This window comes from Saccoglossus kowalevskii, chromosome 5, assembly GCF_978046115.1.
Source record: "Saccoglossus kowalevskii chromosome 5, keSacKowa6.1, whole genome shotgun sequence".
Taxonomy (NCBI): domain Eukaryota; kingdom Metazoa; phylum Hemichordata; class Enteropneusta; family Harrimaniidae; genus Saccoglossus; species Saccoglossus kowalevskii.
This window is the reverse complement of record NC_140645.1, coordinates 41210343-41238263: the sequence shown is the minus strand read 5'-3', so window position 1 is coordinate 41238263 and position 27921 is coordinate 41210343. Positions and strand designations below refer to the sequence as shown.

Below are 27921 nucleotides of genomic sequence, written 5' to 3'. Positions count from 1 at the left end.
TGGTAAGATACGGTAACGTGCAACTCCCATATTGATTTGCTGGAATTCATTGGTAAGTTACGATAACGTGCAACTCCCATATTGATTTGCTGGAATTCATTGGTAAGTTACGATAACGTGCAACTCCCATATTGATTTGCTGGAATTCATTGGTAAGTTACGGTAACGTGCAACTCCCATATTCATTTGCTGGAATTCATTGGTAAGTTACGGTAACGTGCAACTCCCATATTGATTTGCTGGAATTCATTGGTAAGTTACGATAACGTGCAACTCCCATATTGATTTGCTGGAATTCATTGGTAAGTTACGGTAACGTGCAACTCCCATATTCATTTGCTGGAATTCATTGGTAAGTTACGGTAACGTGCAACTCCCATATTGATTTGCTGGAATTCATTGGTAAGTTACGATAACGTGCAACTCCCATATTGATTTGCTGGAATTCATTGGTAAGTTACGGTAACGTGCAACTCCCATATTCATTTGCTGGAATTCATTGGTAAGTTACGGTAACGTGCAACTCCCATATTGATTTGCTGGAATTCATTGGTAAGTTACGGTAACGTGCAACTCCCATATTCATTTGCTACATTGTCATGTTATACTGTTTTTGTAGTTGAGTGGGCTGGCCCCCATTCGAGTCTTATTGAAGACGTCCCAATTTCTGTGCAACTTTAAAAATAACAGTTCAGTGAGAATTAGCACATTTTCACTAATCTGTGATATATTATGTATATTGCCAATTTAATGAGCAGCCGAGTTCCCTGGGAATGTTCTTTTAATATGTGGGGGATAAAACATGCTACATTAAAACAATTAAATGTTGCAGTGATCCTACCAATAAGTATATTAGATGTAATTGGTTTATAGCACATCCTGAGTGTTCTGGTGTCAGTATATTGATTCTCAGAAATAACAATTGGCTCTAGTTAGATACTTAGTCGCAAGTTGCTCGTATTGTGGATGTTATCACAGTCCCTCTCGAAGAACGTTTTATTTCATCCCTTCATCACGTCGGCTGTCCCACATTACCACGGTTACATAGATAAGTAGTCAGTAGAAGCTAGACTATCGACAGTCCCTCTGGCCTAATGATTTTGTTTTCAAATTAAATGATTTAATCAAATGCCACAAAGCGTTTGCGGCTTGAAATGACTTCGGATCATTTGATTTGAAAAAAAAAATACTCCAGATGGACTGACGAAAGTCTAAGTAGACGCTATCATAGGAAAGAATGTAACACTGTTTGAATGACAAAAACAAGTCTCGCAGGTCTCCCGCTCTTAACGAGATTTCGGCCGCAATTTGCGCCTAAAGTCAATGCTCAGACAACCAGCCCAGGTTGGTTCAAGTTATCTGAGATCTATGAGAGATATACTGTGTTTGTACACAATATATAGTTGACTGACCGTAATGACCGAAGTGCAGAACGCACTACTGATAATATTTGTTCTTTTCTCGGGCAGAGATCGTACAACATACTTTTGTGAGCGAACCCGAATCGGAGACAGTCGAGCTGAACGTAACAGTAACTCTCAACTGCCAGGTAGACAACAAGGAGGGTGACGTAATATGGTACAAAGATGACATCGCTATATCAAATGATGACGTAACTATAATTGAAGATGACCGTTATAGTATAGTCGGTGACAATACTATTGGTGTGTATAATCTGCAAATCGAGTCTACAGTTGGTGGCGATACGGGCAACTTTCAATGCATTGTCACTTCCGGGGATGACAGCGATCGGTTAGAATCTAACGTTGCGAGACTGACTGTTTTAAGTAAGTTGAAATGTCATTGCCAATATAATCCAATAGAGTAACGGCGTAAATATTACAGAGTGATGGGTGTTAATAAGCAATATATAATTTTACCATTTTGTTACCGAAGCTGCATCACAAGAGCAAATTCGAAACCGTAAAATTTAAAATAAAAAAAATATACAAAATCCCATTTTTTTAAATGATTGCACTAATCAATTGTACCACGGTACCTAGAACTATTTTTAAAGTACGAAATGAGGTCTTCTTAGTCAGTAAATATTAAAGGTTTACGCTGAATGGCTTAATGATTGGGATTTAAGAATATATAGTCAATCAAGTTTTAATCGTTGAACTCATCTCACGGAATGTTAAACTTATTGAGTCACAATAGTACACTAAGTAGTGTGTACCTTTCACCCTAGCAATCCCAACCATAACAACCGCACCGATGGACCAGACAGTTGAAGAAGGCGATGACGTCATACTCCAATGTTCAGTTGCCAATAAAGATGCTGAATTGGTATGGACTAAAGATGGCGTCACTATCAGTACAGATATGACAACTCATGACGTCAGGTAGGTTCATTAACGGTTCATCAATATAATACAAGTACATGCACGCCCTCTATAAGTTCTTGCATACCACATGTATACATGTTAAAGGGGGAGGGTCGTCACCTGCGCACGCGCGGGAATTGAGTCCCAAGCGAGGATAACAACACACGCTAAAATCGCATATTGTATTGTTCACAGAGCCTAAAAAAGCTACAGGATGGATTTTGTTAATCGCGATATACTTGAATTACTAAAACCTAATGCTTCTTATTAGGTATACTATTCTCGGCAGCCAGTCGCAATATAACCTCCACATTGATGACGTCACCAGCGCAGATTCTGGGGTTTATACTTGCCAAATGGAGGGTAACCCGCCAGTTGCGGCATCGGCCAATCTCAACGTTGCTGGTAAGTGTCCACACCATGTGTGCAAGGAAGCGGATCGGGAGAGTTGTTGTTTTCAAATGCTTAGCATGTGAACCACCTTTTTTCAATTTTTCTAAATTTTGGATACGTGATTCACCTAAGCCGTGTACATTAATGCCAGTAAACATTATCATCTATGGATAGTTTATTTATGGTGTAAGACCTTTAACCCAACTCGTCCTGAGTTTTTTTTTAAAAACGCAATATGGACGAAATAAAAATTTGTTTTAATTATTTCTTTGGATTACAATAATGGCAATCTTAAACCGATGTGGTATCGTAATGATTGGTGTATCAACGCAACACAAGGGAAATGTCTGGTTTGACCTCCGAATGTTCGCAACATCTCAGGTAGTTGAACGTATAGCGGAACTTAGAGAGGAAGTGAAAGTGTCGGCTCTGTTTGTTGTTCCTGTTTCCAGTGCTCGTAAAAATCAATGTATTCTTGGTGGGACGATACTTGATTCCAAAATTACATGTGTAATTCTTTAAAATGTTAAATTTTATCACAAAATCGATATTTTTTTTTCTCTGCATAGTTTTTATTCCGCCCGATAGCAATGGTCCAATATGCACCACAGATGCTCCCGTCATATATGCAGGTGACAGAGTTACTATTACATGTGAAATAACAGGCGGCGATCCTCGTCCGACTCTACAGTGGAGTAAAGAAACCACAACACTGCAGCACAACCCGATAAACTCCGATACAGGTGTGAAGATATCGTACATTATCGGGCCGCTGACACAATCACAAGTTGGTGACGTATACGTATGTACGTCAGACCACGTGTCATACACTGAAGCCAAGACATGCCAAATTGGTCCCATTGAAATAGGTATGTGTACACATTGGTACGGCAGATGTGATTGGAAAGACCAGTTCATATTTCGTAACTTTCCGTAGATCTGGATGTTCAGATGAATACAATTTTTCTTGTTCAATACTGGCAACAAGACTTTGTTGTTTAAGATGATTTTTTTTGTCTGTGGCACGCTTGATATAAAACTTGAATTGTTATTGTAAAACAAGAAGAATGCTACATATACCAGTTGAAATTAACGTCTAATGCGCCATGAAATTAAGTTTCGCCACACTGCTAACTTCGATTCGTCAGTAAATCACCTGTCAGTCTGAGAGTAAACACAAATCCTGTATGATTTAAGCTAGTGGTGAGTCGAAGTACTCAAATTCGTATGCACGAAGGAACAGCGGTAGCGTAGTTGTTCTCCAGAGCAATGATTAATATTAATACCTGTGGTCACGGGTGAACATTCAAAGGGATCAGACACTGTATTAACTAGCAACAGTGCGATTTTGATTGGAAGACTTTTACACTTGAAAACATACATTATAATTTCTGACAATTTGCACATACCAGTATTAACATGTTCGGATACTGAGACGACAGTGATATCGCATGACCCTTAACAACGCCTGACACTACATTTAGGAAGTAAAGCATGAGCCAGTCATTCAGTATGTAAACCTACTTCATTGTGTATGTGAAACAAGCAAAACGACAATAATATTTAACATTTACAGAATATTTCAGGGTACAGCCTCAAGCCACACGCGTCTTGCCATATGAATCCACTACACTACAGTGTCAGATATCCCAAACGTCAGGTCAGGCTGTATGGTCGAAAGAAGGGGAAGAAATTAGCGTAGGGCCCACCATAACTAATGGTAACAACAGATACGATGTAGTAGGTAACCATGGTGACGGGGAATATAACCTGAAGATAGATGACATTAGCGCTGACGATGAGGGACAATATGCATGTACAAGGTTATTAGTTACAAGGGCAACCCAGAACTCACCATTCGTTACTGTTTATTTGGATGTTGATAGTAAGTGTTTTACAAGTGTGTCAAATTTAAGGCATAAACTGCTCTCGGTAAATACAATGAGAAACTTTGTATCGTGGGATCATGGCATGACACCAGTGCGTTATTACATTCGAAGACATTATTATGACGTTTGAGTTATTTTACATATTTCAGTAGCCGAAATATAATGTTCCTGTCATTCAGAAACTGTATGTGTACACTTCATTTACAGCGGAAACTCCACACCTCTACAAAACTCCTATCAGTCGTAGTCCTCGTGAAGGATACCCCGTACAGCTACAATGTGCCAAGGTCAATACTGATGAAGACGACCAATTACAATGGCGTAAGGATGGTCAGCTGATCAGTCTGGACCAATCAGTGGAAGGAGCATACCAAGACAGGTAATTATAGATAAGACGATTATTTAGCATTTACGAAGTAGTCATTAAACAAGTTCTAAACGATTCACTGATTGGACAACGAAATATGATATCTGACAGATTATCCAATCAAGGAACATATTACATATTGTTGTAATAAAATATTGCCCCCTGTCAAATTCTATACAATATTACTTTCATCCAGAATAATGCATTAATATATCACACGGTACAGTATATACTTATTTAGCCAAAATAACATGCCCAAATAAGGCATTATGACATCATTTCATCTCATTGAATGTAGGATATACATATCCGGTGATCACAGTAAAGGGGAATATTACTTGAACTTTTACCCCATATTGAAGTCTGATGGTGGTTCATACACGTGTCAGTTGTCTGACGTCTCGTCAACATCTGTTACACTCAGTGTCAGAGGTAAGCGTATATCAATAAACTATTGTATTTTATTCTCCAACACGTGCTTTAATTCATACATTTTCAAACAAACATACATGTGAGATATTTGGAACAAGTACAGATGCCCTGAAGATTTTGTGGTACGTACCACCAGTTGTCAATAAGTCATAAAATAAAAAAAGTACAAATCAACACAAATCACGAACAAATCGATATCCACTTCACCACACCGCATTGTGAGTTTTATTATTCAAGTAAGGGGCGGACTATTAGAATCTCTGGGGCGATGGCAAAAAAAAAAACAACAATGCAAAATACTTGTTTCCTTCACTTCAATGATGAATTCGCTGTAATTTGCTTTATTTACTCTGTGTGTAATACTTATTCCTTAAGAATTATTTATTGTTATTGATACTTGCAGGATATTCCTGTGTATATTTTTCAATTCTGCCATCGCCCACCAGTTTTTTATGGTCCATCCCTAAGTCATTATTGTATTCTTTGAACATTTTTTCGAGGTGCCCCATACTTTGAGTTAGACGCAACTCTACCCCTGACTCTGTCGTTTCAGACGCGTTACCTCCGTCACATGGCTTCCCGTCATGCACTGCTCTGGACACCGAACTGGTGATTGGTAGTAACATCACTCTTGAGTGCTTATCACGTGACGGTCAACCCCCAGGTGAATTACATTGGATGAGAGATCACAAGCGAGTGTCAAGCTACGTCGTCAACAGCGATGACCCAGATGTAATTATAATTGGTGTGTCTTTAGTGTTGACCTCCGATGATAACGGCGCAACCTATACCTGTACATTAGATCACGTGACATATGACGAACCACTCACATGTGTGACTGGTCCACTGAATGTCACAGGTAAATGAAATTCACTGTTAGTAATTCACACGAACATTGCATGTATAGTCACGCCATATACATTTGTCCTCGACTCACATAACGAACGACACAGAAGTATATACCACAGCACATACCACCATCTTCCCAGTTTACACTAAAGTTGATCATATGAACGAGATATGGATTCAGTTATCAAACTGTTTATTTATTTATACGCAACATAATTGTATGAAGTCTTGATTAACTGCAAAAATTAAATCTTTTGTATATGCCAATTATCAAATGTAATAGTTACTATGACAACAACATTCAACAGGAAGCACTTACGATTGGTTTAAATTACAACCGCACCCCTTTTCCCCAATCATTTTAATAATTATGTCGAATTTTTACTTTCATGGGTACATATTTTCGACTTAAATTAACATAATATTGAATGTGCAGACTTTATAAATTTTTGGATTTTGTTCACATTGATTATGTGCCAAAAACTCGTTTTACGATGACATTACTTTTGCAACAATAACGTGAATTTGAAATAAATGAAAGCTGTTTTGAACAACTAATGCCAGAAATGGAATTCAACAACTCAAATAGTGTCATAATTGATATAATTGTTTTAAACTTTGCTATAGGAACTGAGACCGACTGGCGAGTTTTAGCGATTACATTCTGTGTTCTGCTCGGTGTGGCGATAATTATCTTTATTGTTGTATGCATTATTATTATATGGTGTGTCCGAAATGCCAACAAATCTATTGAAGGTAAAATATTTTATCATTTTAAAATTATCAGATGATAGCGTGTAATGAATTAAATAATTTTGTTCAAGTCCAAGTCGTCTCAATGTCTTTTCTAAATTAGTGGTAATGATGGTTACATTAAATACACAGACGTTGCGCATTTGCTGAGTTCGTAATTCGAATTTAGTGCTCCATGTTCATTTGTTCGTATATGTGCCTGTAATTGTAATTACTCTGGTGTTCTATATTGCTGGTGGAAATATTTGTGCCCGCCGAGGAAGTTCGTAACTGGGTTGATCGTTCTGACCATGATTATGATTACGTCGACGTCGATGGTGATCAACTAGTCAAGAGTGCATTCATAAACAGGATGCTGTATTTTGGGGCATTACGACGAGGCGACTGCAATTTGCATAGTTCGAGTTTCATGATTATATATGCCTGTAATTTCGATTAACACTAATTCAATTTTGGAGTGTGTGTGGTATTAACAAATCAGTATGGCATTCATTTAGTTAGATACAATCAAACACACACAAACATTTAATAACATTTAAATATTTTAGTTTCATTACTTCTGTTGCAGCCGATGAAGAGAATGTAGAAGTGGTAAATGCTGATGATAAGAAAGATAATAAGGCACACCCTAAAAAGGATAACGTTTTACTGAACAATCTCGACGGGTCTTTAAAAAAGAAGGGCAAAGTAGACACATCTAGGGACAGAAAGACACCCGGGAAAACTACATTAACAAACACGTATTATCCCCCACCCTCTGAATACTATGACGAAACATTACCATCAAATGGTATTGGAAAACGGAGGCTTCATTCTAAAAATGTAGTAACCCCGTCAAAAAGTAAAAGGATGACTAATGTTGTGAGAAACCACCAAGACAGCCCATACGATGTGCCTTATAAGATTGTAGATAAAACAACGGATGACAAACCTGCTGCTGATGATGATGCCAGGTACTCACGACATGACGACTATCACAGTTACGACGGTAGTCAGCACTCTAGAAGTGACGATGAACGCAGTTATAATAACAGTCATTACTCACGCAGTGACATTGAACGCAGTTATGATGGCAGCCAACACCTCCCATATGATGATGATCTCAGTTATGATGGCAGTCAGTATTCGCGAAGTGATGATGGTGATCGTAGCCATGACGACATACGAAGAAGTGAGTCAGAGAATGAAGACAATGACAATAGAGGAAGTGTAATGAGACAGACCGGAGAAAATAAAGGATACAAAGAAAGAAGATACATTGACGAGGAAATTGATAGTGACAGTCAAGATAGATATGACCAACGATTAACTGACAGAAGCAGCATAAGTAGTGACCGGCAGAAATATGCTAGACACCAAGATAGTGAAAACAGCTTGTCAGATATATCAAGTGATCATCTGCCCAAACTAGAACAAGCTTCTGGGAATGACAAAATCGGCCATAAACATCGCAACGAGCCGCGGACATATATAATACATTCACACTCATCGAAGCAGTCAAGTCCAGAACATGAGGGTCAAATGGACAAGGTTGATAAGCAAGAAGTAGATGATATCAGTAATGACGAGAGAGCAAAGAGTAAAGAAAAAAAGACGAAGAGAAGACATAAGGATAAAAGCACAGAGAGTCCATCCTCACAGGTTATGAAAAAAGAGAAGATGAAATTAACAGAAAAAGATAGCAGCAAGGAAAATAAACGACATTCTCGGCCAAAGCATACTCATTCAAAGCAAAAAGATAGGTCTAGAAGTAAGAGCAGTAGTTCAAGGAGTAGTAGCAGTAGTTCCTCATCAAGTGGTGATGAAAGTGCAAGGATATATTCAAAGCAAAGCCAGCCTAAATCTTCTGCTGTAGAAAACACTGACCCGAAGATTGTGAAAGATAGAAAAAACGTGGATGAATTCGCAATTGAAAAAGACAGGAAGAAGCACAAAAGGAAGAAAGACAAACATCGCAAAGAAAGGACGGACAGACATCATAATACGTTGCCAGTTGCTACCAGTAACGTAAGTGGAGATAACGAGCATGTGGTAGTTGAAGATCCAAACATTGCCGAAAAATCTGGGGATCCACAAACACATGATAGAAGTGTCAAGCAAGAAGGGAATATTGTATTGGAGCACAGAGTAGGTCAAGACACACACAAAGAGAATGACCCTTTTAGCCATGATGAGGATAAGGTAAAGAAGAAGAAGAAAAAGAAAAAGAAAACAAGAGAGCATACAATTAGGTCTAGAAGCCCTTCCCTCCACAGTAACAGTGATCAACAGAGAGTCACCCCAGAAGAAGTCGACGAGGATGAAACTCCTAGACACAAACACAAGGTAAGAGCAATCACATGACCTTCTTGAACACTTTAATTGTGAGTTTAATTCCTTACAACGGAATATATCATGACATAACACTAAAAGACGTAACATCTGCAGTCCGCTTAAAAATGGTAGACACGCCATTTGTTTAATAGAATGTTATGGCATTATTAGGTAATATACGCTAATACCAAACTATTTTTTTAATTAATACTTGTAGAAATCAAAGAAGAAAAGGAAGGAAACCCAGAATAACATCTTCTAAGCAAGACTTACATAACAGGTTCTATATTATGCAAAGTACATTTATACTTATATACAGGTCTATATAATCATTTGACATCCAGCTTTAAAAATGAAAACATATCCAAAGATCATATATAATGGTTATATCTACTTGAGTACAGTACAGGATGAAATGCACAAATAGTGTTGACGAGTAGGAGACTGTGCATTTCATTTGAAACAATATAATGACTATTGTATGCGGATCTACGTTAACATTTGGGCATTTTATTTTGAAATTTATGATGAAATTCAGCTGACTGACTTGACTGACTGACATAATTTGGTTGGAAAATCTACTCAAGTATAAATACGGTAAATGGGAAGTAACCATTAAAGGTAAAGGGTTGTTGCAAAATGACGCAGTATTGTTTTAGGATTCATACACAACATAGGGATTAAGGAGACTGTGTTTGTCTAATGTTAGTTCACGTTGACAATAATGTCATAAACTACAATTATCCATCCGTCTCTGTTGATTACAATGTAACCACATTACTTAAGCGAATAATGTTGTAATTATAATATATATTATTAACAGATACCATATGTATTATTTAAACAGATGATTATGATTGTAATATAATGTAATATTAACAAATACATATTTTTGTAAATACTTTGATTATGACGCTTTTCATGTATAATAATTTGCATTTTTATAATAAATATATTTTAAGCACATTTCCTGGCGATGATGTACACAATAATATAAAAATATAAATGCATATTTCGCCTTTGTAGAAGGTCATTGTAAAACGAACTTTCGAACAGTGGCGTTCACAAACGTCTGACCCTAATTGTATTATTTAATGCTGTAAACCCGCGATAATTAAATTCTTTATAACTGTTGAAAGTTTAAGGTATTTGCCAAAATAAGTCCCGTAGCCCGTCTGTACCTGATTTGTAGCATTTGTCAGTTTAAAGTAAATTCAAAACTGTCTATGATTGAACTCAAGGTGACACATTATTTGAATATGTTAATTTGTACTCCTCGTCAACTCGTATCCACCATTGAAAAGTTGCAGTGTTTCCCACGTTTGAAGTGTTAGTTCGAATTCGTCACTTCCACAAATTTTCGCAATTTCCCGAGGTGTAAATGAAATAATTTCATTTTATAATTTGCATATGAATAAAACTGAAACTTTTCACCCTACACAAAAAATAATTTACATTGACAAAAAGCGTGATGCTGGGCCACATGAAATGCGCCATTACTTTCGTCAAGACTCGGCAGAAGTGTTAAGAAAACAAACAGTCATGAAAGTGTACGGTTATAAAGTGGAAAACGTGTCTTTATGACCGGGTAGAGGTTAATGGCGACTGCATCACATCTATAAGCAATACCGTGGCCATAGAGATTGGTATGTGCTCTCTAGCAACGATCTCGTTACGATGTCTAGGTATTTCGCGGTAAGTTAGTAGTCAGTAACGACCGTGAGATTGCAAGAATCTTATATGCTATGCACTTCACTTAGTATCAGTCTTTTTGTGGCGATATGCTTTCAGTGTATGTTACTGATTTGAATATTATGTAAATAATTCTGTGTTTCTCGAATACGAACGTTGTCACGGTGTCATGTACATTGCATCATGGGAAAACATCAACAGAGAAGTCATTTAGATCGAACAAAATAAATTAACCCCAAATTCATTCGTTTTTTGGGAGAGAAAACCTTAAAAAACTAATTTTGACAAGATAATTTAGATTTTTATATTAAGAATAGTTCATAACGAAATGTATACCCTATGCACCCATAAATCATTTTTTTAACCGATTTCAAAAGAGCATTACAGGAAAAAAAATAATTTGCTATATTGTTGTCTTTTATTTGTCTTGAATTGTGACTGAAAGGAGTTGAATGAAATTACAAACTATGTAGTGTGTTCAACAACTCCTGTATGAACAATAACTTTCATAAATATGATTTTACTTTGTAAATATACTGTACTGTAGTTTTCTACATAAAAACAAAAGAATTTCACAATGTCGAAAACGGAAAGTCTTTATCGCAGTGTTATTTTAGCATCCTTTTTGGCTTTAGAATGTTGTTGTGCAGATTCCTCATTCTGAACTCACTGTAGAAACACCAGTTATAAATCCCGGTAACTGTATGCAACAAATTATGAAAGCTCGTGCTACCGCCTGAGTGGGATATAAACCAACTGAGGGCGCATACCACCCTGGTTCATGTCCTTAAAAACAAAGAACTATGATATCCGTTGTTGATACCTGATGACACATTCAGTATACTAGTAACTATGCGGTGTGTAACTATACTCCCATGTTTATTATAGCGTTCAGATTATATAGGGTGACTCCATTCCAACAATGAAATCACGCTAGCTGGGCATAAGAATGGCACGCCTACAATGAGCACAACAAAGAAGGCATAACAATTAATTAAATTCCATGCCAGTCTGGGAATTCGGATATGTAACTAAGTGATATGGTATGTTTAACGCATGCTGGCGCAATAGAAAAATTGGTAATAATGTTGGACTATTAGAGTTTACACATTGTCACGTCAGGTTTTCAACGAGCAATAAGAGTTAATAAAAATTAAATAGTCGAAAACAAAACCGGTAATAAGTGATCTACTCTAACATGCAATGGGTTTGAACTTAATTTAACATACACGTTTTCACTGGCATACACAAGTGCTTCGAATGTGTATTCAAAATACTAGTAAGTTATTTATCGTGATAACTTTTTTTTTTCATTTTCGTTTATCAGCTCATGATTTTTAGAAATATTTGTACTAGTATATTGATTTCATCCCTGAATGCAAAAAAAGCGCTTTGCCAATGGAATCACTTCTGATTGTGCGTACTGTGTCGCACTCACTGGCAGCTTTTACTCGAATGTTCCTTGATGAGATAACCTGGGATTGGTAGGGAAGTTTAATTGTAGATTATCAAACGACCATATAAACGACGCACGTGGAAACCTACGCGATTGTTAATCACATTGACGATAAGCGATCGTTTGAGTTCATTAATGTCTAGCCTAACATGAACCATGACGTCACCCAAATAGCGAGAGTTACCAGGCATGCGCAAAGCCCTTTCCAATAAATATATTCAGGTGGGGTTGTTACGCATGCGCAGGCGGAGCAGTTCGGGTCATCTTAGCAACACAACAATCCACCAAACATAAAAACTAACCACTTTCATTGCACAGTGTGGCGTGAAGTGTCGAAGAGACACGGTCAAAGCAAGGCCTATATATCCATTCACACCATGAGGTGACGGGTGATTCCCAACGCTTCCAGATCATAGACTGATACTTGATATTTGCAATAATTACGGTGTCTAATTTTTAAGATATTTTGAAGATTTTCAAGAAAAGCCGTGGACGCTTAAAGGTGAGTTACCACCACGTACTCCTTGATGTCATTTTTATTACGACATTTCCGGTCATGGGTGTCATAACTGTCATAAATACGACTCAATACTTTCTCTTTCAATTTACAAATCTTTAATTTAAAGTTTTGATTAATTACCGATTAATGACGGTTGTTATTATAGTAGATGTAAATACTAATAGTGGGACTGATAAATGTTTTGTATATGCAAACTGTACTATTCGGAACTTATAAGCAAGCACGATTGTGCCTCACTATGTGAGATGGTACAACCACTTAGATTTCTATATCATGCTGAATTGGAAGCAACTATCATACCTATTCCATGGCGGACTCGTCGATATGACCTTGCACAGTGTTAGTGTGCGGAGGTGTTATCATGTGCTATTGGCTTAGGAATCCGTCAATTTAGCGCAGGCATACACACAGGGAGCATAGATTACGCTTCAGTGTTAGCGCCAGTATGTTTAAAATAAGAATGATACTACCTTCGAGAAAAAAGACCCGTGTTTAACGAGTGTTTGGAGGTGAAACGTTTGACACCGTTGGCCATGTCTGAATACAGCATTGTACAGCCCTGCCTACGCTGTATACTCAGAGAACAAAGCACAGACTGACATTCGATTCAGAACAGAGAGAAGCATATTAAATTTCATGCATATATTGGTATGTACTCATTTCAAAACTGCAACTCAGAAATCGCAGATAAAACATTAAATAAAAAATATAATATATTATCCAAATTACTGATCGCACCCATAACGTGTGAACGCGTTATTTAAATGGAAACGCACAGTATTATTATTTCGCTAAAGGCCGAAGCACAATAGAGTCAGAAGAAAGGTCATTTCACGGCGACAATTACCCGACAAACTGCATTCTATAGAATTTTGTGTCGTCTTAAATAGTGTTGTAGGTGAGTAGAAAATCCACAAAAACTTCCCTTCCATACCACATTGTTTAGAATCGTCGTCACACAGGCGAGTGACTAGTGTGGTAACAATAGATGCAACGGTTGTACCACGGTTGTTAAAAATAATAAAAAAGAAACACCCACACACCCACACATACATACATACATACCATTGCTTTGCACAATGAGACCAGAGTCGTAAACGTGCCTGCGGCGAATTTGACAGATGGCGATGTCACTGTAATGGACACCAAGGTACATGTGGGTTGGTGAGCTTGATGCATTGTTAGTATGAAAGACGCTTTGTATGAACTAACGGAGAAGTTTTATTTTCTTGCCTTCATGCAGATTCCAATCAACATGGCCCACAGTAAAGCAATATTATTCCTGTCTCTGATAGTTACGACGTTATTATGCATAGGTAAGAATATATTATTACTAATGATTTCAATAATGTCAAATTCAGTTGATCTGCACAGAACATGTTTTTGCTCAAAAGATGCGACATACCGTACCACCGTACTGTCAGTATGATGCCTTGTATTGTATTGTGTTGCTCATGTGTAATATTGTATTTCATCATGAAGATAAATAACAGAAGCTTCAAACGATGGTATGGTTGTATAAAATAACAAATAGATAAATCTAATTCTTAGTAAAGACGATGTTACACACCAGATAGATAAATAGGATACAAACTCCAACCATGTAAAACAATTTCAGTTTCTAATTTGGCGTTTAAAAATGAATTAAAGTTGATAATAAAGTTGGCTAAGCAAATAATTAGAGTTAACAAAAGGAAACAATAAAAATATATGATATTGCCGAGTGTATTGTTTGTTTGTTCATTTACTGTGTTTCGGGTATACATACAAGGCTATAATAGTGTTTTTTTAATAGTAGTATATGAAAATGATTTAAAACGTTACAATTTAGTAGGCCTTATAGTTTTTTTTCACCCTCAAATCGCTTACACCTTTAGAAAGAATGATTGTGTAGGTTGCAAAATCCACACTTTGTCACATGGCAAAACTGAAACACTAATTCTCTAACCACACTGCTTCACTCTGTTGTGCGAAAATAAGCATCTCTCACAGGAAACTATGAGCGCGCCCAAATCTATGAAAAAGGGTCTACCGATAGGTGAAACATTCCCGGTGTATATAATATTTGAATGCATCCATCTGTGACACAAAATGAAATAATCAAAGATATTACACACTATTGCCTCTTTTTGCAGGTGCACAGCAAATTGATGTCGGACCGTCTGACGAGACTAAAAGAGAAGGTAGTGACGTAATGTTTAATTGCACGGTGTCCGACAACAATGGAACGCAGGTTAAATGGATTCATAATTCAGAAGGGCTGACTACAGAATCCGAAATTATTACCGACGATAATCGGTGAGTTCATTAACAAATAAATACCGTCTCCTAGAAATGCATTGTCGTCTGATTACATTTTGCCATATGCAATCAGTTTACGAATGTTGTCTTATTTTTTTTTATAAACAACTGTGACTGGTAGCAAAAAAACAACAACAACAACACACTACCTCATCGAAAACTCACTTTTTCGATGTTTGGATATTAAGTCGTTTCTATGCAATCTAGTGGAGGAATTATCGCGACACTGTAAGCCAAATCTCTCACTGTAAATTAACTTATATACATCTCGTCTGAATTAACGCGTCACTGTAAGCCAAATCTCTCAGTAAATTAACTTATACTGGATTAAAATTACACAAAAATACATAGTGCAATCCCAAAATTGAAAAACGTCTGATCATTCTTAATCAGAATAAGTTGACATCAATGAATGGAAATGACTCACAACCCGAAAAAGTTTCTGTGGTTATTGTTGTTCTATAATAGGGACACTTTTTAATATACATTCGTGTCTTGTAAGATTTTAATGCCAATTGCTTGCATTTATGGAGGTAAACTAATTGAGAAATTCTGTTAGTGAATTCATCATCACAGAAATACGATGTATAGCCTTTAGCGGTCGCACGTAAGGCATATGAGATTGTCAGACATCGGAATCGCCGTGTCAGTATTTTTCAAATATTGGTTGTTAAAACTAGATGGAAACTAGTTGAAACTAGGTAAAAGACGACGCACATTCGTACATGTCATCCAAATATTATCAGTCGCTCACATTTAATCGAATGACAAAAATGTATTCATATGTCGCTAGAAGTCGTATGTATTTTTCGTTGCTAGGGTATCTCTCACTGGCGACCAATCACGGGGCGAATACAATTTAAATATTGTGAATCTCGGAAGTGACGACGCTGGCACGTATATCTGTGTAATCGATGAGGGCAATCCTAGTGGCACTGATCCAAGTTCCAGCGCAACACTCATTATAATTCGTAAGTATATGTGATTCGGCATTTGAGCACCAACGTCAGCTTTTGTCACCATTAACAAAATGATGTTGTATATTTGTTTCCATATTTCTTTTCCAAATTAGATCAAGATCTGTAGCTAATGGGACATCGTGTCCACTCGGTCCAAATTTAATAAAATGCATGAAACTATTTAGGAGGCAACATGCATGGAAAGTATGGATTAAATTTGAGTTGTTAAGCTCTGACTCTATTATTTCTCCTTTGCAGCTGCCATTGCTCCAGACAGTGGCTCTCCGACCTGCGAAGCTAATACCCCAAGCTACGACGAAGGTGTTACTGCAAATGTTGTGTGCACATCAAAGGGTGGTAACCCCAAGCCTGACCTTATTTGGAGCATGGGAGGTCAAGATTTAGTGGCAGTTGCTAGCAATTCGGCCGATGGCAACGAGTTGACGTACAGCTTCGTCCTGAGCCCGGTATACCAAGGTTCTACGTTCACGTGCACGTCACAACATCCAACATATTCAGTCGCAAAACAATGCAGTATTGGGCCGATTTCTATAAATTGTAAGTATGTCTGAATTATCTAAAGAAGTGTTCCCATATTCAGGCCCCTCGTTTGTATATTAATTAATAAATCATAATTAAGTGTAATATGCAAATTATCCTCTTTATATGCAGTTTGATGGACCACGAATAATCTTACACTATTAATATATCTGTAACTATTTTTAATTTATTCACTGGAATTTGGACATGCGCAGAATGTATTTGTGAACAATATAGTGTTCGTGTTTTTTTAGATGTTCTGACTTTAATTAACACATTTTGTTTGTTCACAGTGATTCCACGAGTTCAAGTCAGCGTCAGTCCCGAAATGTTAGAGTTGTACGAAGGCCAGGAAGGTACCATAAATTGTCTGGCTACTGGCGACCCACCAGTCACTGGCTACACCTGGCACTATGGGAGTAGCCGCATCAACAGCACCGACAAGAGATTCCGAGCGAATGAAGGCGACAGCAGTCTCACTATAGTCAGTGCTGTTAACAGTATGGATGGCGCACAGATTAAGTGCGTTGCAAGCAACAGCATCGACTCGCAGCTAGCGACTGCTACCATCACGATAGTTCGTAAGTTCAATGATCAGAAACAAATTTATATTCGAATATTAAAATTATCGCGTAGTTTAAAACATTTGCACGTTTTGACGAAAACCTAGAATAACTATTCTACTTGTTTATCTGTAAACATGGCAAGAGACAAAATATTATGAATAATTCAATAATTACCACAATTGACTAATTCTAACTTATGATGTTGACGTATTTGTATGTGATTGGGTTGTTACCATGGTTTCATTATTTCTCTTCTTAGCCGCACCAACCGAAGAAGGATACAGCCTGAATTTCATTATTGCCATTGGCGCGCTTATACTGAGTTTAGTAGTGTTTGTTTGTTGTATCATTCCTCTTATAATTTACTGTTGTTATAAACGAAACCTGAAAGAAAAGAAAAGTAAGTATTGAATTTGAATGTATTTCAGGAAACCGGGATAATAATAGTAATAAACCATTCAATCATAAATATATTTCTACATAAATTCCTTGATATAGGAGAAGTAAAAAGACCATTATTCTTTTTCATTAGAAAAGAAAGAAATGCGACTGACCATTAAAAAAGAAAAAGCTGCTATCGCCGCCGAAAGCGCAACTGGACAAAACTACTACGTAGAATACGAGGGAAAACGGAAAAGGCGACGAAGGAAAAAGCAGAAACATTCAGTTGTCATCAAGCACAACGTCGTGGATCCAATTAGCGGTCAGGTAAAGAGTACAAAGTCGAACGGTACCGCTAACAGAAGAACTAGCGACGATTACGAAGCGCCGATTCGAAGCTCGAAGCGTTCCCGATCTGAGAAACGATCGCGGTCCGAGTCCCCAAGTAAATCTAAATCTCTAGGTGACACCAACCGTTCACAGAGTGAAGACCGGTCATCTTCCACGAAAGGAAGGCGCCCTCTCCACCATAAGGTCTCACTCTCCCCGGGTGAGTATCTCGCGAGAGCTGACTTGGAAGATAAGGTCCACCAAGTCGAAGATCTTCAGAAATCGCTGACAATATCGCCGGAAAGAGAGCGAAAACACCGTCGGAGACGTCACGAAAGGTCACGAGACAACAGACGTAACCATGAACGCCGGGACAAAGCACAGAAAGACTAAATACTTAACCAAAGTTGAAGTGACTCTAGATGTAAAGAAGGGTGGGACTATATGTATAACAACGAGTACCAGGAAAACAAAATTATGATAGTCAAGAGAAAAACTTTTTCTTTATGGTTTTTTTGTCAAGATGTTAGTGAAGGGTGTGCCTTAATTCGCGAATTAGAACCTCTTTGCAGTTAATTTTGCCAACGACTTACAGTACTGACTGAATACCTGTAAGTTCCAGTATTGACAGAACAATACTTCTTTGAAGTTAGTGTGTGAACATTTCTAGTGTAAATACTCTGTACATAGTCTTTATTGTAAAATAATTAATGACGTATTTTTTCTATTGGCTATAACCATTTTTTTAATCGATTAGTACAATGGTTAGGATATACAGAGTTATGAAAATGTAAACAACACGTGCACAGCTGGAAAGTCGAAATTGCCTTCTTTGTACAAAATGGGTATACACAAGATGGTACATCATGTAATGTGCTAACATTTATCATAATATAATGTAAGATGATTTGAAATCATTTTTGACTACCAACAAACCAGTTGTTTATATATGAATACCAAAAATCCTTCTAAATGTTACAATTTTCTGTTCATTTGGCACCACAATTTTCATTTTATCTATGAGAAACATTACATAAATAAAGCTTATGCCCCTTTAACGCTTTGTTACTGGCAGTATGCATGTCATTAGTATAGAACACGTGACTTGACTTATTACACCTGTTTTATAATTTGGTACACAGGCACGATTCATTCGGTATGAGCAGAGTATTATCCAATTTTGTTATCAATGCGCATGTTTTTTAACCATGCATAGAGTCGACCTTTATGACGTCACTTTTCGTGTCAGTAGTGACGCTTCAGGGGACCTAGATGGAATAATCATTGCAGAATATTACGTCACCACAATCACGTGGCAGGTGTTTGAAAAACACTCATAATTGTATGAAATGTTTAAAAAAAATAGCTATCTACAAATTCGGGTAATTGGTTTCCACCCCTAAGCACGTTCTATTATATTCTGCAGGTTATGAAACAACGGATTATTTTAATTAACGCGTACTAGACTTGAATTTGCACACAATTCACGATTGTAAATCTTACCTTAAAAATGAAAAATTCACTTAAAAAACTATTTGCTTCCAATTATGCCTGTTTTCATGTATTCGGGGTCTTAGCTGCCTATTGTATAATTATATATTATTACCCGAGCCAAAGGCGAATAACTTCCTTATACGCATGTAATGTACATCTAAATGTATATTTTATACTGTCACTATTAATTTATCATGTAACCATGGCGATTTTTGAGGTGTCATGGGAATTTACAAACAATATACATGTTATCTGAAATTAAAAGAATTTGTTTTATTTGGTCTGATATTTTCGGACTGGAATATTTGCCCAGTTCCTTTTTGTTTTGAAAATATAGTTATTTTTGTATATGACAAGAAATATATTTTCATTAAGGTGGTGGACTACCAATATAAACATTTTGAACACTGATACCATGTTACAATCGCAATTTTAAATTTTAGGGTTGAATGTTACCAAATATTGAGTCGGTCACGTGACCCATTCTCTGTGTATTGCGATCATAACTCACGCTGTTTGTATCTTTTCAAACCTCCCAAAGACTAGATTTTAGCTAATTCAATTTTATGTATAAGCAGCTGTTTCAAAAATATTAATGACTCAACTTCACTATAATAATCTGCATGCAAATAAACAAATAAATTGTGTAAAAGAGAGATTCGGTCGCACGATGAAATTACATTTTTAATTTAGTCCATATTCATAAATTATTTACATAATAATTATCATAAATTATTATGTCACGGCAATTAACTGATTTTTGATTTACAGCGATTTAGGAAAATTAGTAAAAAAATTGTATACCGATCCTAGAATAGAATAGAATAGGTTTATAATATAAAAATGGTCAGTGTCTTGTATATTTTGTTTATTTTCTTACTTTTATTTTATGTTAATTTTTAAACACTGGTCTGTGTAGCGACACTGTGATTTTTTAAAATAAATACATCGAAACCTAACTGTAATTGTTCGATTTACATTCCATGCAATATACACATGCAAAATAATTACATTGCACTGAACTCTCAGTGTACTAATTATTGTTTCAATACTTTTCTGATTACCGGACGTGTATCCCTATATCGTCACCGATCTTCGGCAGTAGTGATAGTCGGCACTGGTCTCAGGACATGGCGTTTAGTGGCCCTACCCGAGGAACGAATACTGCAGATTCAACGGGGAGGTCAAAGCCAATGTACTCTGGGTGAATGTGCCACATACTCAATGGGGAAGTCAATACAACTGTGTCCTGGGTGTGAGTGTCATGGACCTAATGGTGACACTAAAACCATTGTACTTAGGGTGAGTGTGCCACATACTCCATGGGAAGGCCAAAGCCATTGTGTTCTGGGTGAGTGTGCCACATACTCCATGGTAAGGCCAAAGCCTCTGTACTCTGGGTGAGTATGCCACATATTCCATGGAAAGGCCAAAACCACCGTACTCTGGGTGGGTGTGCCACGTACTCCATGGGAAGGCCAAAGCCATTGTGTTCTGGGTGAGTGTGCCACATACTCCATGGAAAGGCCAAAACCACCGTACTCTGGGTGAGTGTGCCACATACTCCATGGGAAGGCCAAGGCCTCTGGGTGAGTGTGCCACATACTTCGTGGTAAGGCCAAAGCCTCTGTACTCTGGGTGAGTGTGCCACATATTCCATGGAAAGGCCAAAACCACCGTACTCTGGGTGAGTGCGTCACATACTCCATGGGAAGGCCAAAGCCACTGTACTCTGGGTGAGTGTGTCACGTATTCCATGGGAAGGCCAAAGCCATTGTACCCTGGGTGAGTGTGCCAAATACTCAAGTGAAATAACAAAACCATTGTACCTTAGGTGAGTGTGCCACATACTCCATGGGAAGGCCAAAGCCACTGTACTATGAGTGAGTGTGCCATATACTCCATGGCAAGGTCAAAGCCATTGTACCCTGAGGGAGTGTGCCACATACTCCATGGAATGGCCAAAACCACTGAACCCTGAGTGAGTGTGCCACAGATTCAATGGGAAGGCCAAAGCCACTGTACCCTTGGTGAGTATGCCACAGATTCAATGGGAAGGTCAAAGCCATTGTACCCTGCGTGAGTGTACCACAGATTCAATGGGAAGGCCAAAGCAACTGTACCCTGAGTGAGTGTGCCACAGATTCAATGGGAAGGCCAAAGCCACTGTACCCTTGGTGAGTATGCCACAGATTCAATGGGAAGGTCAAAGCCATTGTACCCTGCGTGAGTGTACCACAGATTCAATGGGAAGGCCAAAGCAACTGTACCCTGAGTGAGTGTGCCACAGATTCAATGGGAAGGCCAAAGCCACTGTACCCTGGGTGAGTGTGCCACAGATTCAATGGGAAGGTCAAAGCCACTGAATCCTTGGTGAGTGTGCCACAGATTCAATGGGAAGGCCAAAGCCACTGTACCCTGGGTGAGTGTGCCACAGATTCAATGGGAAGGCCAAAGCAACTGAATCCTTGGTGAGTTTGCCACATACTCCATGGGAAGGCCAAAGCCACTGTACCCTGGGTGAGTGTGCCACAGATTCAATGGGAAGGCCAAAGCCATTGTACCCTGCGTGAGTGTACCACAGATTCAATGGGAAGGCCAAAGCAACTGAATCCTTGGTGAGTGTGCCACAGATTCAATGGGAAGGCCAAAGCCACTGTACCCTGGGTGAGTGTGCCACAGATTCAATGGGAAGGCCAAAGCCACTGTACCCTGGGTGAGTGTGCCACAGATTCAATGGGAAGGCCAAAGCCATTGTACCCTGCGTGAGTGTACCACAGATTCAATGGGAAGGCCAAAGCAACTGAATCCTTGGTGAGTTTGCCACATACTCCATGGGAAGGCCAAAGCCACTGTACCCTGGGTGAGTGTGCCACAGATTCAATGGGAAGGCCAAAGCCATTGTACCCTGCGTGAGTGTACCACAGATTCAATGGGAAGGCCAAAGCAACTGAATCCTTGGTGAGTTTGCCACATACTCCATGGGAAGGCCAAAGCCACTGTACCCTGGGTGAGTGTGCCACAGATTCAATGGGAAGGCCAAAGCCATTGTACCCTGCGTGAGTGTACCACAGATTCAATGGGAAGGCCAAAGCAACTGAATCCTTGGTGAGTGTGCCACAGATTCAATGGGAAGGCCAAAGCCACTGTACCCTGGGTGAGTGTGCCACAGATTCATGGGAAGGCCAAAGCCACTGTACTCTGGGTGAGTGTGCCACAGATTCAATGGGAAGGTCAAAGCCACTGAATCCTTGGTGAGTGTGCCACAGATTCAATGGGAAGGCCAAAGCCATTGTACTCTGGGTGAGTGTACCACAGATTCAATGGGAAGGCCAAAGCAACTGAATCCTTGGTGAGTGTGCCACAGATTCAATGGGAAGGCCAAAGCCATTGTACTCTGGGTGAGTGTGCCACAGATTCAATGGGAAGGCCAAAGCAACTGAATCCTTGGTGAGTTTGCCACATACTCCATGGGAAGGCCAAAGCCACTGTACCCTGGGTGAGTGTGCCACAGATTCAATGGGAAGGCCAAAGCCATTGTACCCTGGGTGAGTGTGCCACAGACTCATGGGAAGGCCAAAGCAACTGAATCCTTGGTGAGTGTGCCACAGACTCATGGGAAGGCCAAAGCCACTGTACTCTGGGTGAGTTTGCCACATACTCCATGGGAAGGCCAAAGCCATTGTACCCTGGGTGAGTGTGCCACAGATTCAATGGGAAGGCCAAAGCCACTGTACCCTGGGTGAGTGTGCCACAGATTCAATGGGAAGGCCAAAGCCATTGTACCCTGCGTGAGTGTACCACAGATTCAATGGGAAGGCCAAAGCAACTGAATCCTTGGTGAGTGTGCCACAGATTCAATGGGAAGGCCAAAGCCACTGTACCCTGGGTGAGTGTGCCACAGATTCAATGGGAAGGCCAAAGCAACTGAATCCTTGGTGAGTTTGCCACATACTCCATGGGAAGGCCAAAGCCACTGTACCCTGGGTGAGTGTGCCACAGATTCAATGGGAAGGCCAAAGCCATTGTACCCTGCGTGAGTGTACCACAGATTCAATGGGAAGGCCAAAGCAACTGAATCCTTGGTGAGTGTGCCACAGATTCAATGGGAAGGCCAAAGCCACTGTACCCTGGGTGAGTGTGCCACAGATTCAATGGGAAGGCCAAAGCCACTGTACCCTGGGTGAGTGTGCCACAGATTCAATGGGAAGGCCAAAGCCATTGTACCCTGCGTGAGTGTACCACAGATTCAATGGGAAGGCCAAAGCAACTGAATCCTTGGTGAGTTTGCTACATACTCCATGGGAAGGCCAAAGCCACTGTACCCTGGGTGAGTGTGCCACAGATTCAATGGGAAGGCCAAAGCCATTGTACCCTGCGTGAGTGTACCACAGATTCAATGGGAAGGCCAAAGCAACTGAATCCTTGGTGAGTTTGCCACATACTCCATGGGAAGGCCAAAGCCACTGTACCCTGGGTGAGTGTGCCACAGATTCAATGGGAAGGCCAAAGCCATTGTACCCTGCGTGAGTGTACCACAGATTCAATGGGAAGGCCAAAGCAACTGAATCCTTGGTGAGTGTGCCACAGATTCAATGGGAAGGCCAAAGCCACTGTACCCTGGGTGAGTGTGCCACAGATTCATGGGAAGGCCAAAGCCACTGTACCCTGGGTGAGTGTGCCACAGATTCAATGGGAAGGTCAAAGCCACTGAATCCTTGGTGAGTGTGCCACAGATTCAATGGGAAGGCCAAAGCCATTGTACTCTGGGTGAGTGTACCACAGATTCAATGGGAAGGCCAAAGCAACTGAATCCTTGGTGAGTGTGCCACAGATTCAATGGGAAGGCCAAAGCCATTGTACTCTGGGTGAGTGTACCACAGATTCAATGGGAAGGCCAAAGCAACTGAATCCTTGGTGAGTGTGCCACAGATTCAATGGGAAGGCCAAAGCCATTGTACTCTGGGTGAGTGTACCACAGATTCAATGGGAAGGCCAAAGCAACTGAATCCTTGGTGAGTGTGCCACAGATTCAATGGGAAGGCCAAAGCCACTGTACCCTGGGTGAGTGTGCCACAGATTCAATGGGAAGGTCAAAGCCACTGAATCCTTGGTGAGTGTGCCACAGATTCAATGGGAAGGCCAAAGCCATTGTACTCTGGGTGAGTGTACCACAGATTCAATGGGAAGGCCAAAGCAACTGAATCCTTGGTGAGTGTGCCACAGATTCAATGGGAAGGCCAAAGCCATTGTACTCTGGGTGAGTGTACCACAGATTCAATGGGAAGGCCAAAGCAACTGAATCCTTGGTGAGTGTGCCACAGATTCAATGGGAAGGTCAAAGCCATTGTACTCTGGGTGAGTGTACCACAGATTCAATGGGAAGGCCAAAGCAACTGAATCCTGGGTGAGTGTGCCACAGATTCAATGGGAAGGCCAAAGCCATTGTACCCTGGGTGAGTGTGCCACAGACTCATGGGAAGGCCAAAGCCATTGTACCCTGGGTGAGTGTGCCACAGACTCATGGGAAGGCCAAAGCCACTGTACCCTGGGTGAGTGTGCCACATATTCATGGGAAGGCCAAAGCCACTGTACCCTGGGTGAGGGTGCCACAGATTCAATGGGAAGGCCAAAGCCATTGTACCCTGGGTGAGTGTGCCACAGACTCATGGGAAGGCCAAAGCCACTGAATCCTTGGTGAGTGTGCCACAGACTCATGGGAAGGCCAAAGCCATTGTACTCTGGGTGAGTGTGCCACAGATTCAATGGGAAGGCCAAAGCCATTGTACCCTGCGTGAGTGTACCACAGATTCAATGGGAAGGCCAAAGCCACTGAATCCTTGGTGAGTGTGCCACAGACTCATGGGAAGGCCAAAGCCATTGTACTCTGGGTGAGTGTGCCACAGACTCATGGGAAGGCCAAAGCCATTGTACCCTGGGTGAGTGTGCCACAGACTCATGGGAAGGCCAAAGCCATTGTACCCTGGGTGAGTGTGCCACAGACTCATGGGAAGGCCAAAGCCATTGTACCCTGGGTGAGTGTACCACAGATTCAATGGGAAGGCCAAAGCCATTGTACCCTGGGTGAGTGTGCCACAGATTCAATGGGAAGGCCAAAGCAACTGAATCCTTGGTGAGTGTGCCACAGACTCATGGGAAGGCCAAAGCCATTGTACTCTGGGTGAGTGTGCCACAGACTCATGGGAAGGCCAAAGCCATTGTACCCTGGGTGAGTGTACCACATACTCCATGGGAAGGCCAAAGCCATTGTACCCTGGGTGAGTGTGCCACAGATTCAATGGGAAGGCCAAAGCAACTGAATCCTTGGTGAGTGTGCCACAGACTCATGGGAAGGCCAAAGCCATTGTACCCTGGGTGAGTGTGCCACAGATTCAATGGGAAGGCCAAAGCAACTGAATCCTTAGTGAGTGTGCCACAGATTCAATGGGAAGGCCAAAGCCATTGTACCCTGGGTGAGTGTGCCACAGACTCATGGGAAGGCCAAAGCCACTGTACCCTGGGTGAGTGTGCCACAGATTCATGGGAAGGCCAAAGCCATTGTACCCTGGGTGAGTGTGCCACAGATTCAATGGGAAGGCCAAAGCAACTGAATCCTTAGTGAGTGTGCCACAGATTCAATGGGAAGGCCAAAGCCACTGTACTCTGGGTGAGTGTGCCACAGACTCATGGGAAGGCCAAAGCCATTGTACCCTGGGTGAGTGTGCCACAGACTCATGGGAAGGCCAAAGCCATTGTACCCTGGGTGAGTGTGCCACAGATTCAATGGGAAGGCCAAAGCCATTGTACCCTGGGTGAGTGTACCGCAGATTCAATGGGAAGGCCAAAGCAACTGAATCCTTGGTGAGTGTGCCACAGACTCATGGGAAGGCCAAAGCCATTGTACCCTGGGTGAGTGTGCCACAGATTCAATGGGAAGGCCAAAGCAACTGAATCCTTAGTGAGTGTGCCACAGATTCAATGGGAAGGCCAAAGCCACTGTATCATGGGTGAGTGTGCCACAGACTCAATGTGAAGACCCAATCCACTACGAATATACGCAGAGTGACTAAGGCTTTGAAAGAAGTGTGGCGAATGTCCCACAGATGATTGTGTTCGACTGGGCCTAGTTGACGCCGCGGGTTATAGCACAGGTTCCATCTACAGCTCCAATAGTGGGATATTGTCAGTTGCAATGCACGTGACTAGATTTGACAGGGGAGACAACATTGACATTCAATGTCGGGATCTTTCACCTGACAAGAGACAGTATTTAAATAAAAACAGTTTTAAATCTAAAAATCTCCCGTATCATTATTTGGTTGGTAGAGCACGATATAAATTAATTGTGAACCCATACGTACATCAATTACCCGCAACATATACACTAATGTAAGTGTTTATTTTTCACGTTATTGAGCTCGTGGTTGTTGGGATACGATTGGAAAAAGGCATGTACACCGATTATTCAACATATAATACAAATGTAACGTTACAATTTGTCCAAAAAAATAAACACAATTATATTTCGGCCATCAATCAAATTGCCGCTTATCCAGCGATGACATAAGAAACATAGGTACGTACAAATTCAGTGAAAACATATTCCCTGTTTGCTTGCTGAAAAAAATGTGGAAGTGTAATTAGTTCAGCCTAAATTATATAGGTATCATGATCTACATGGCTCAAATTTGCCTTGGTGCTGTGTTTTGATTTTGAGACAAAAAATAGAATGTTTGACAATACTGACTTGTAGCTTGACGGACGGCCGGGGCAGGCATATACCACGGGCATAAAGTAGCATTGACACAAACCGTCGGTGGCGGCGGTGTTTGAATTAATGCCAATTCGTTGAGTTATATATTCATATACAGCGCTTATTTTATTAGTTTAGAATTAATGTTAGTTTATAATTAATGCTTTTGGTGTTATTTTTAAAAATCTGATTTGATTGAATTTTTGTTTGAAATAAATCACTCAGAAAAGTATTGTTCACTACGCAAACACACACAAAAGTGAGATTGTTCACTTGTTCGCAGTAAACAATAACATTATCGTCTGATAGTGTGATTTCTTTTACATTCAGATATGAGGTGCAACTGAGAGTGATAAGCGGTGAGTCGTTGGTCTGTGTGAATCCTTTATTCTGTATGACACACGGTGTATGTTTTGTGTATAACATTAATAACGAAAGGGTGTGTCTTGATTGATGTGCACTCGGTAACTCATCGATGCTCTAAGACGGTAAACAGAAATAAACACAAATGTACCCATGGCTACGCCATGTAAAAGGGTGTATGATTGGCCTGTAGTGCGCATGCGTGGGTGTGGCTAGTGAGGTCATATAAACTTTCAAACATCT

General features: G+C 40.1%; 1 protein-coding gene across 1 annotated transcript in view; it reads left to right on the top strand.

Moving 5' to 3' along the window:
• LOC100367434 (uncharacterized) overlaps positions 1-20521 on the top strand; it is a 37945-nt gene extending 17424 nt beyond the window's left edge. The window contains exons 8-25 of the mRNA XM_085499010.1: positions 1470-1787; positions 2192-2345; positions 2599-2732; positions 3290-3589; positions 4297-4605; positions 4817-4988; positions 5275-5408; positions 5962-6267; positions 6885-7013; positions 7579-9335; positions 12944-12973; positions 14235-14307; positions 15127-15289; positions 16112-16263; positions 16510-16809; positions 17085-17372; positions 17617-17757; positions 17890-20521. Of these exons, the coding sequence (XP_085355136.1) occupies positions 1470-1787; positions 2192-2345; positions 2599-2732; positions 3290-3589; positions 4297-4605; positions 4817-4988; positions 5275-5408; positions 5962-6267; positions 6885-7013; positions 7579-9335; positions 12944-12973; positions 14235-14307; positions 15127-15289; positions 16112-16263; positions 16510-16809; positions 17085-17372; positions 17617-17757; positions 17890-18461 (5432 nt within the window). The 3' untranslated portion in view covers positions 18462-20521. The remainder of the gene's footprint in view (positions 1-1469; positions 1788-2191; positions 2346-2598; positions 2733-3289; positions 3590-4296; positions 4606-4816; positions 4989-5274; positions 5409-5961; positions 6268-6884; positions 7014-7578; positions 9336-12943; positions 12974-14234; positions 14308-15126; positions 15290-16111; positions 16264-16509; positions 16810-17084; positions 17373-17616; positions 17758-17889) is intronic.
• Positions 20522-27921: the final 7400 nt, after the last annotated feature.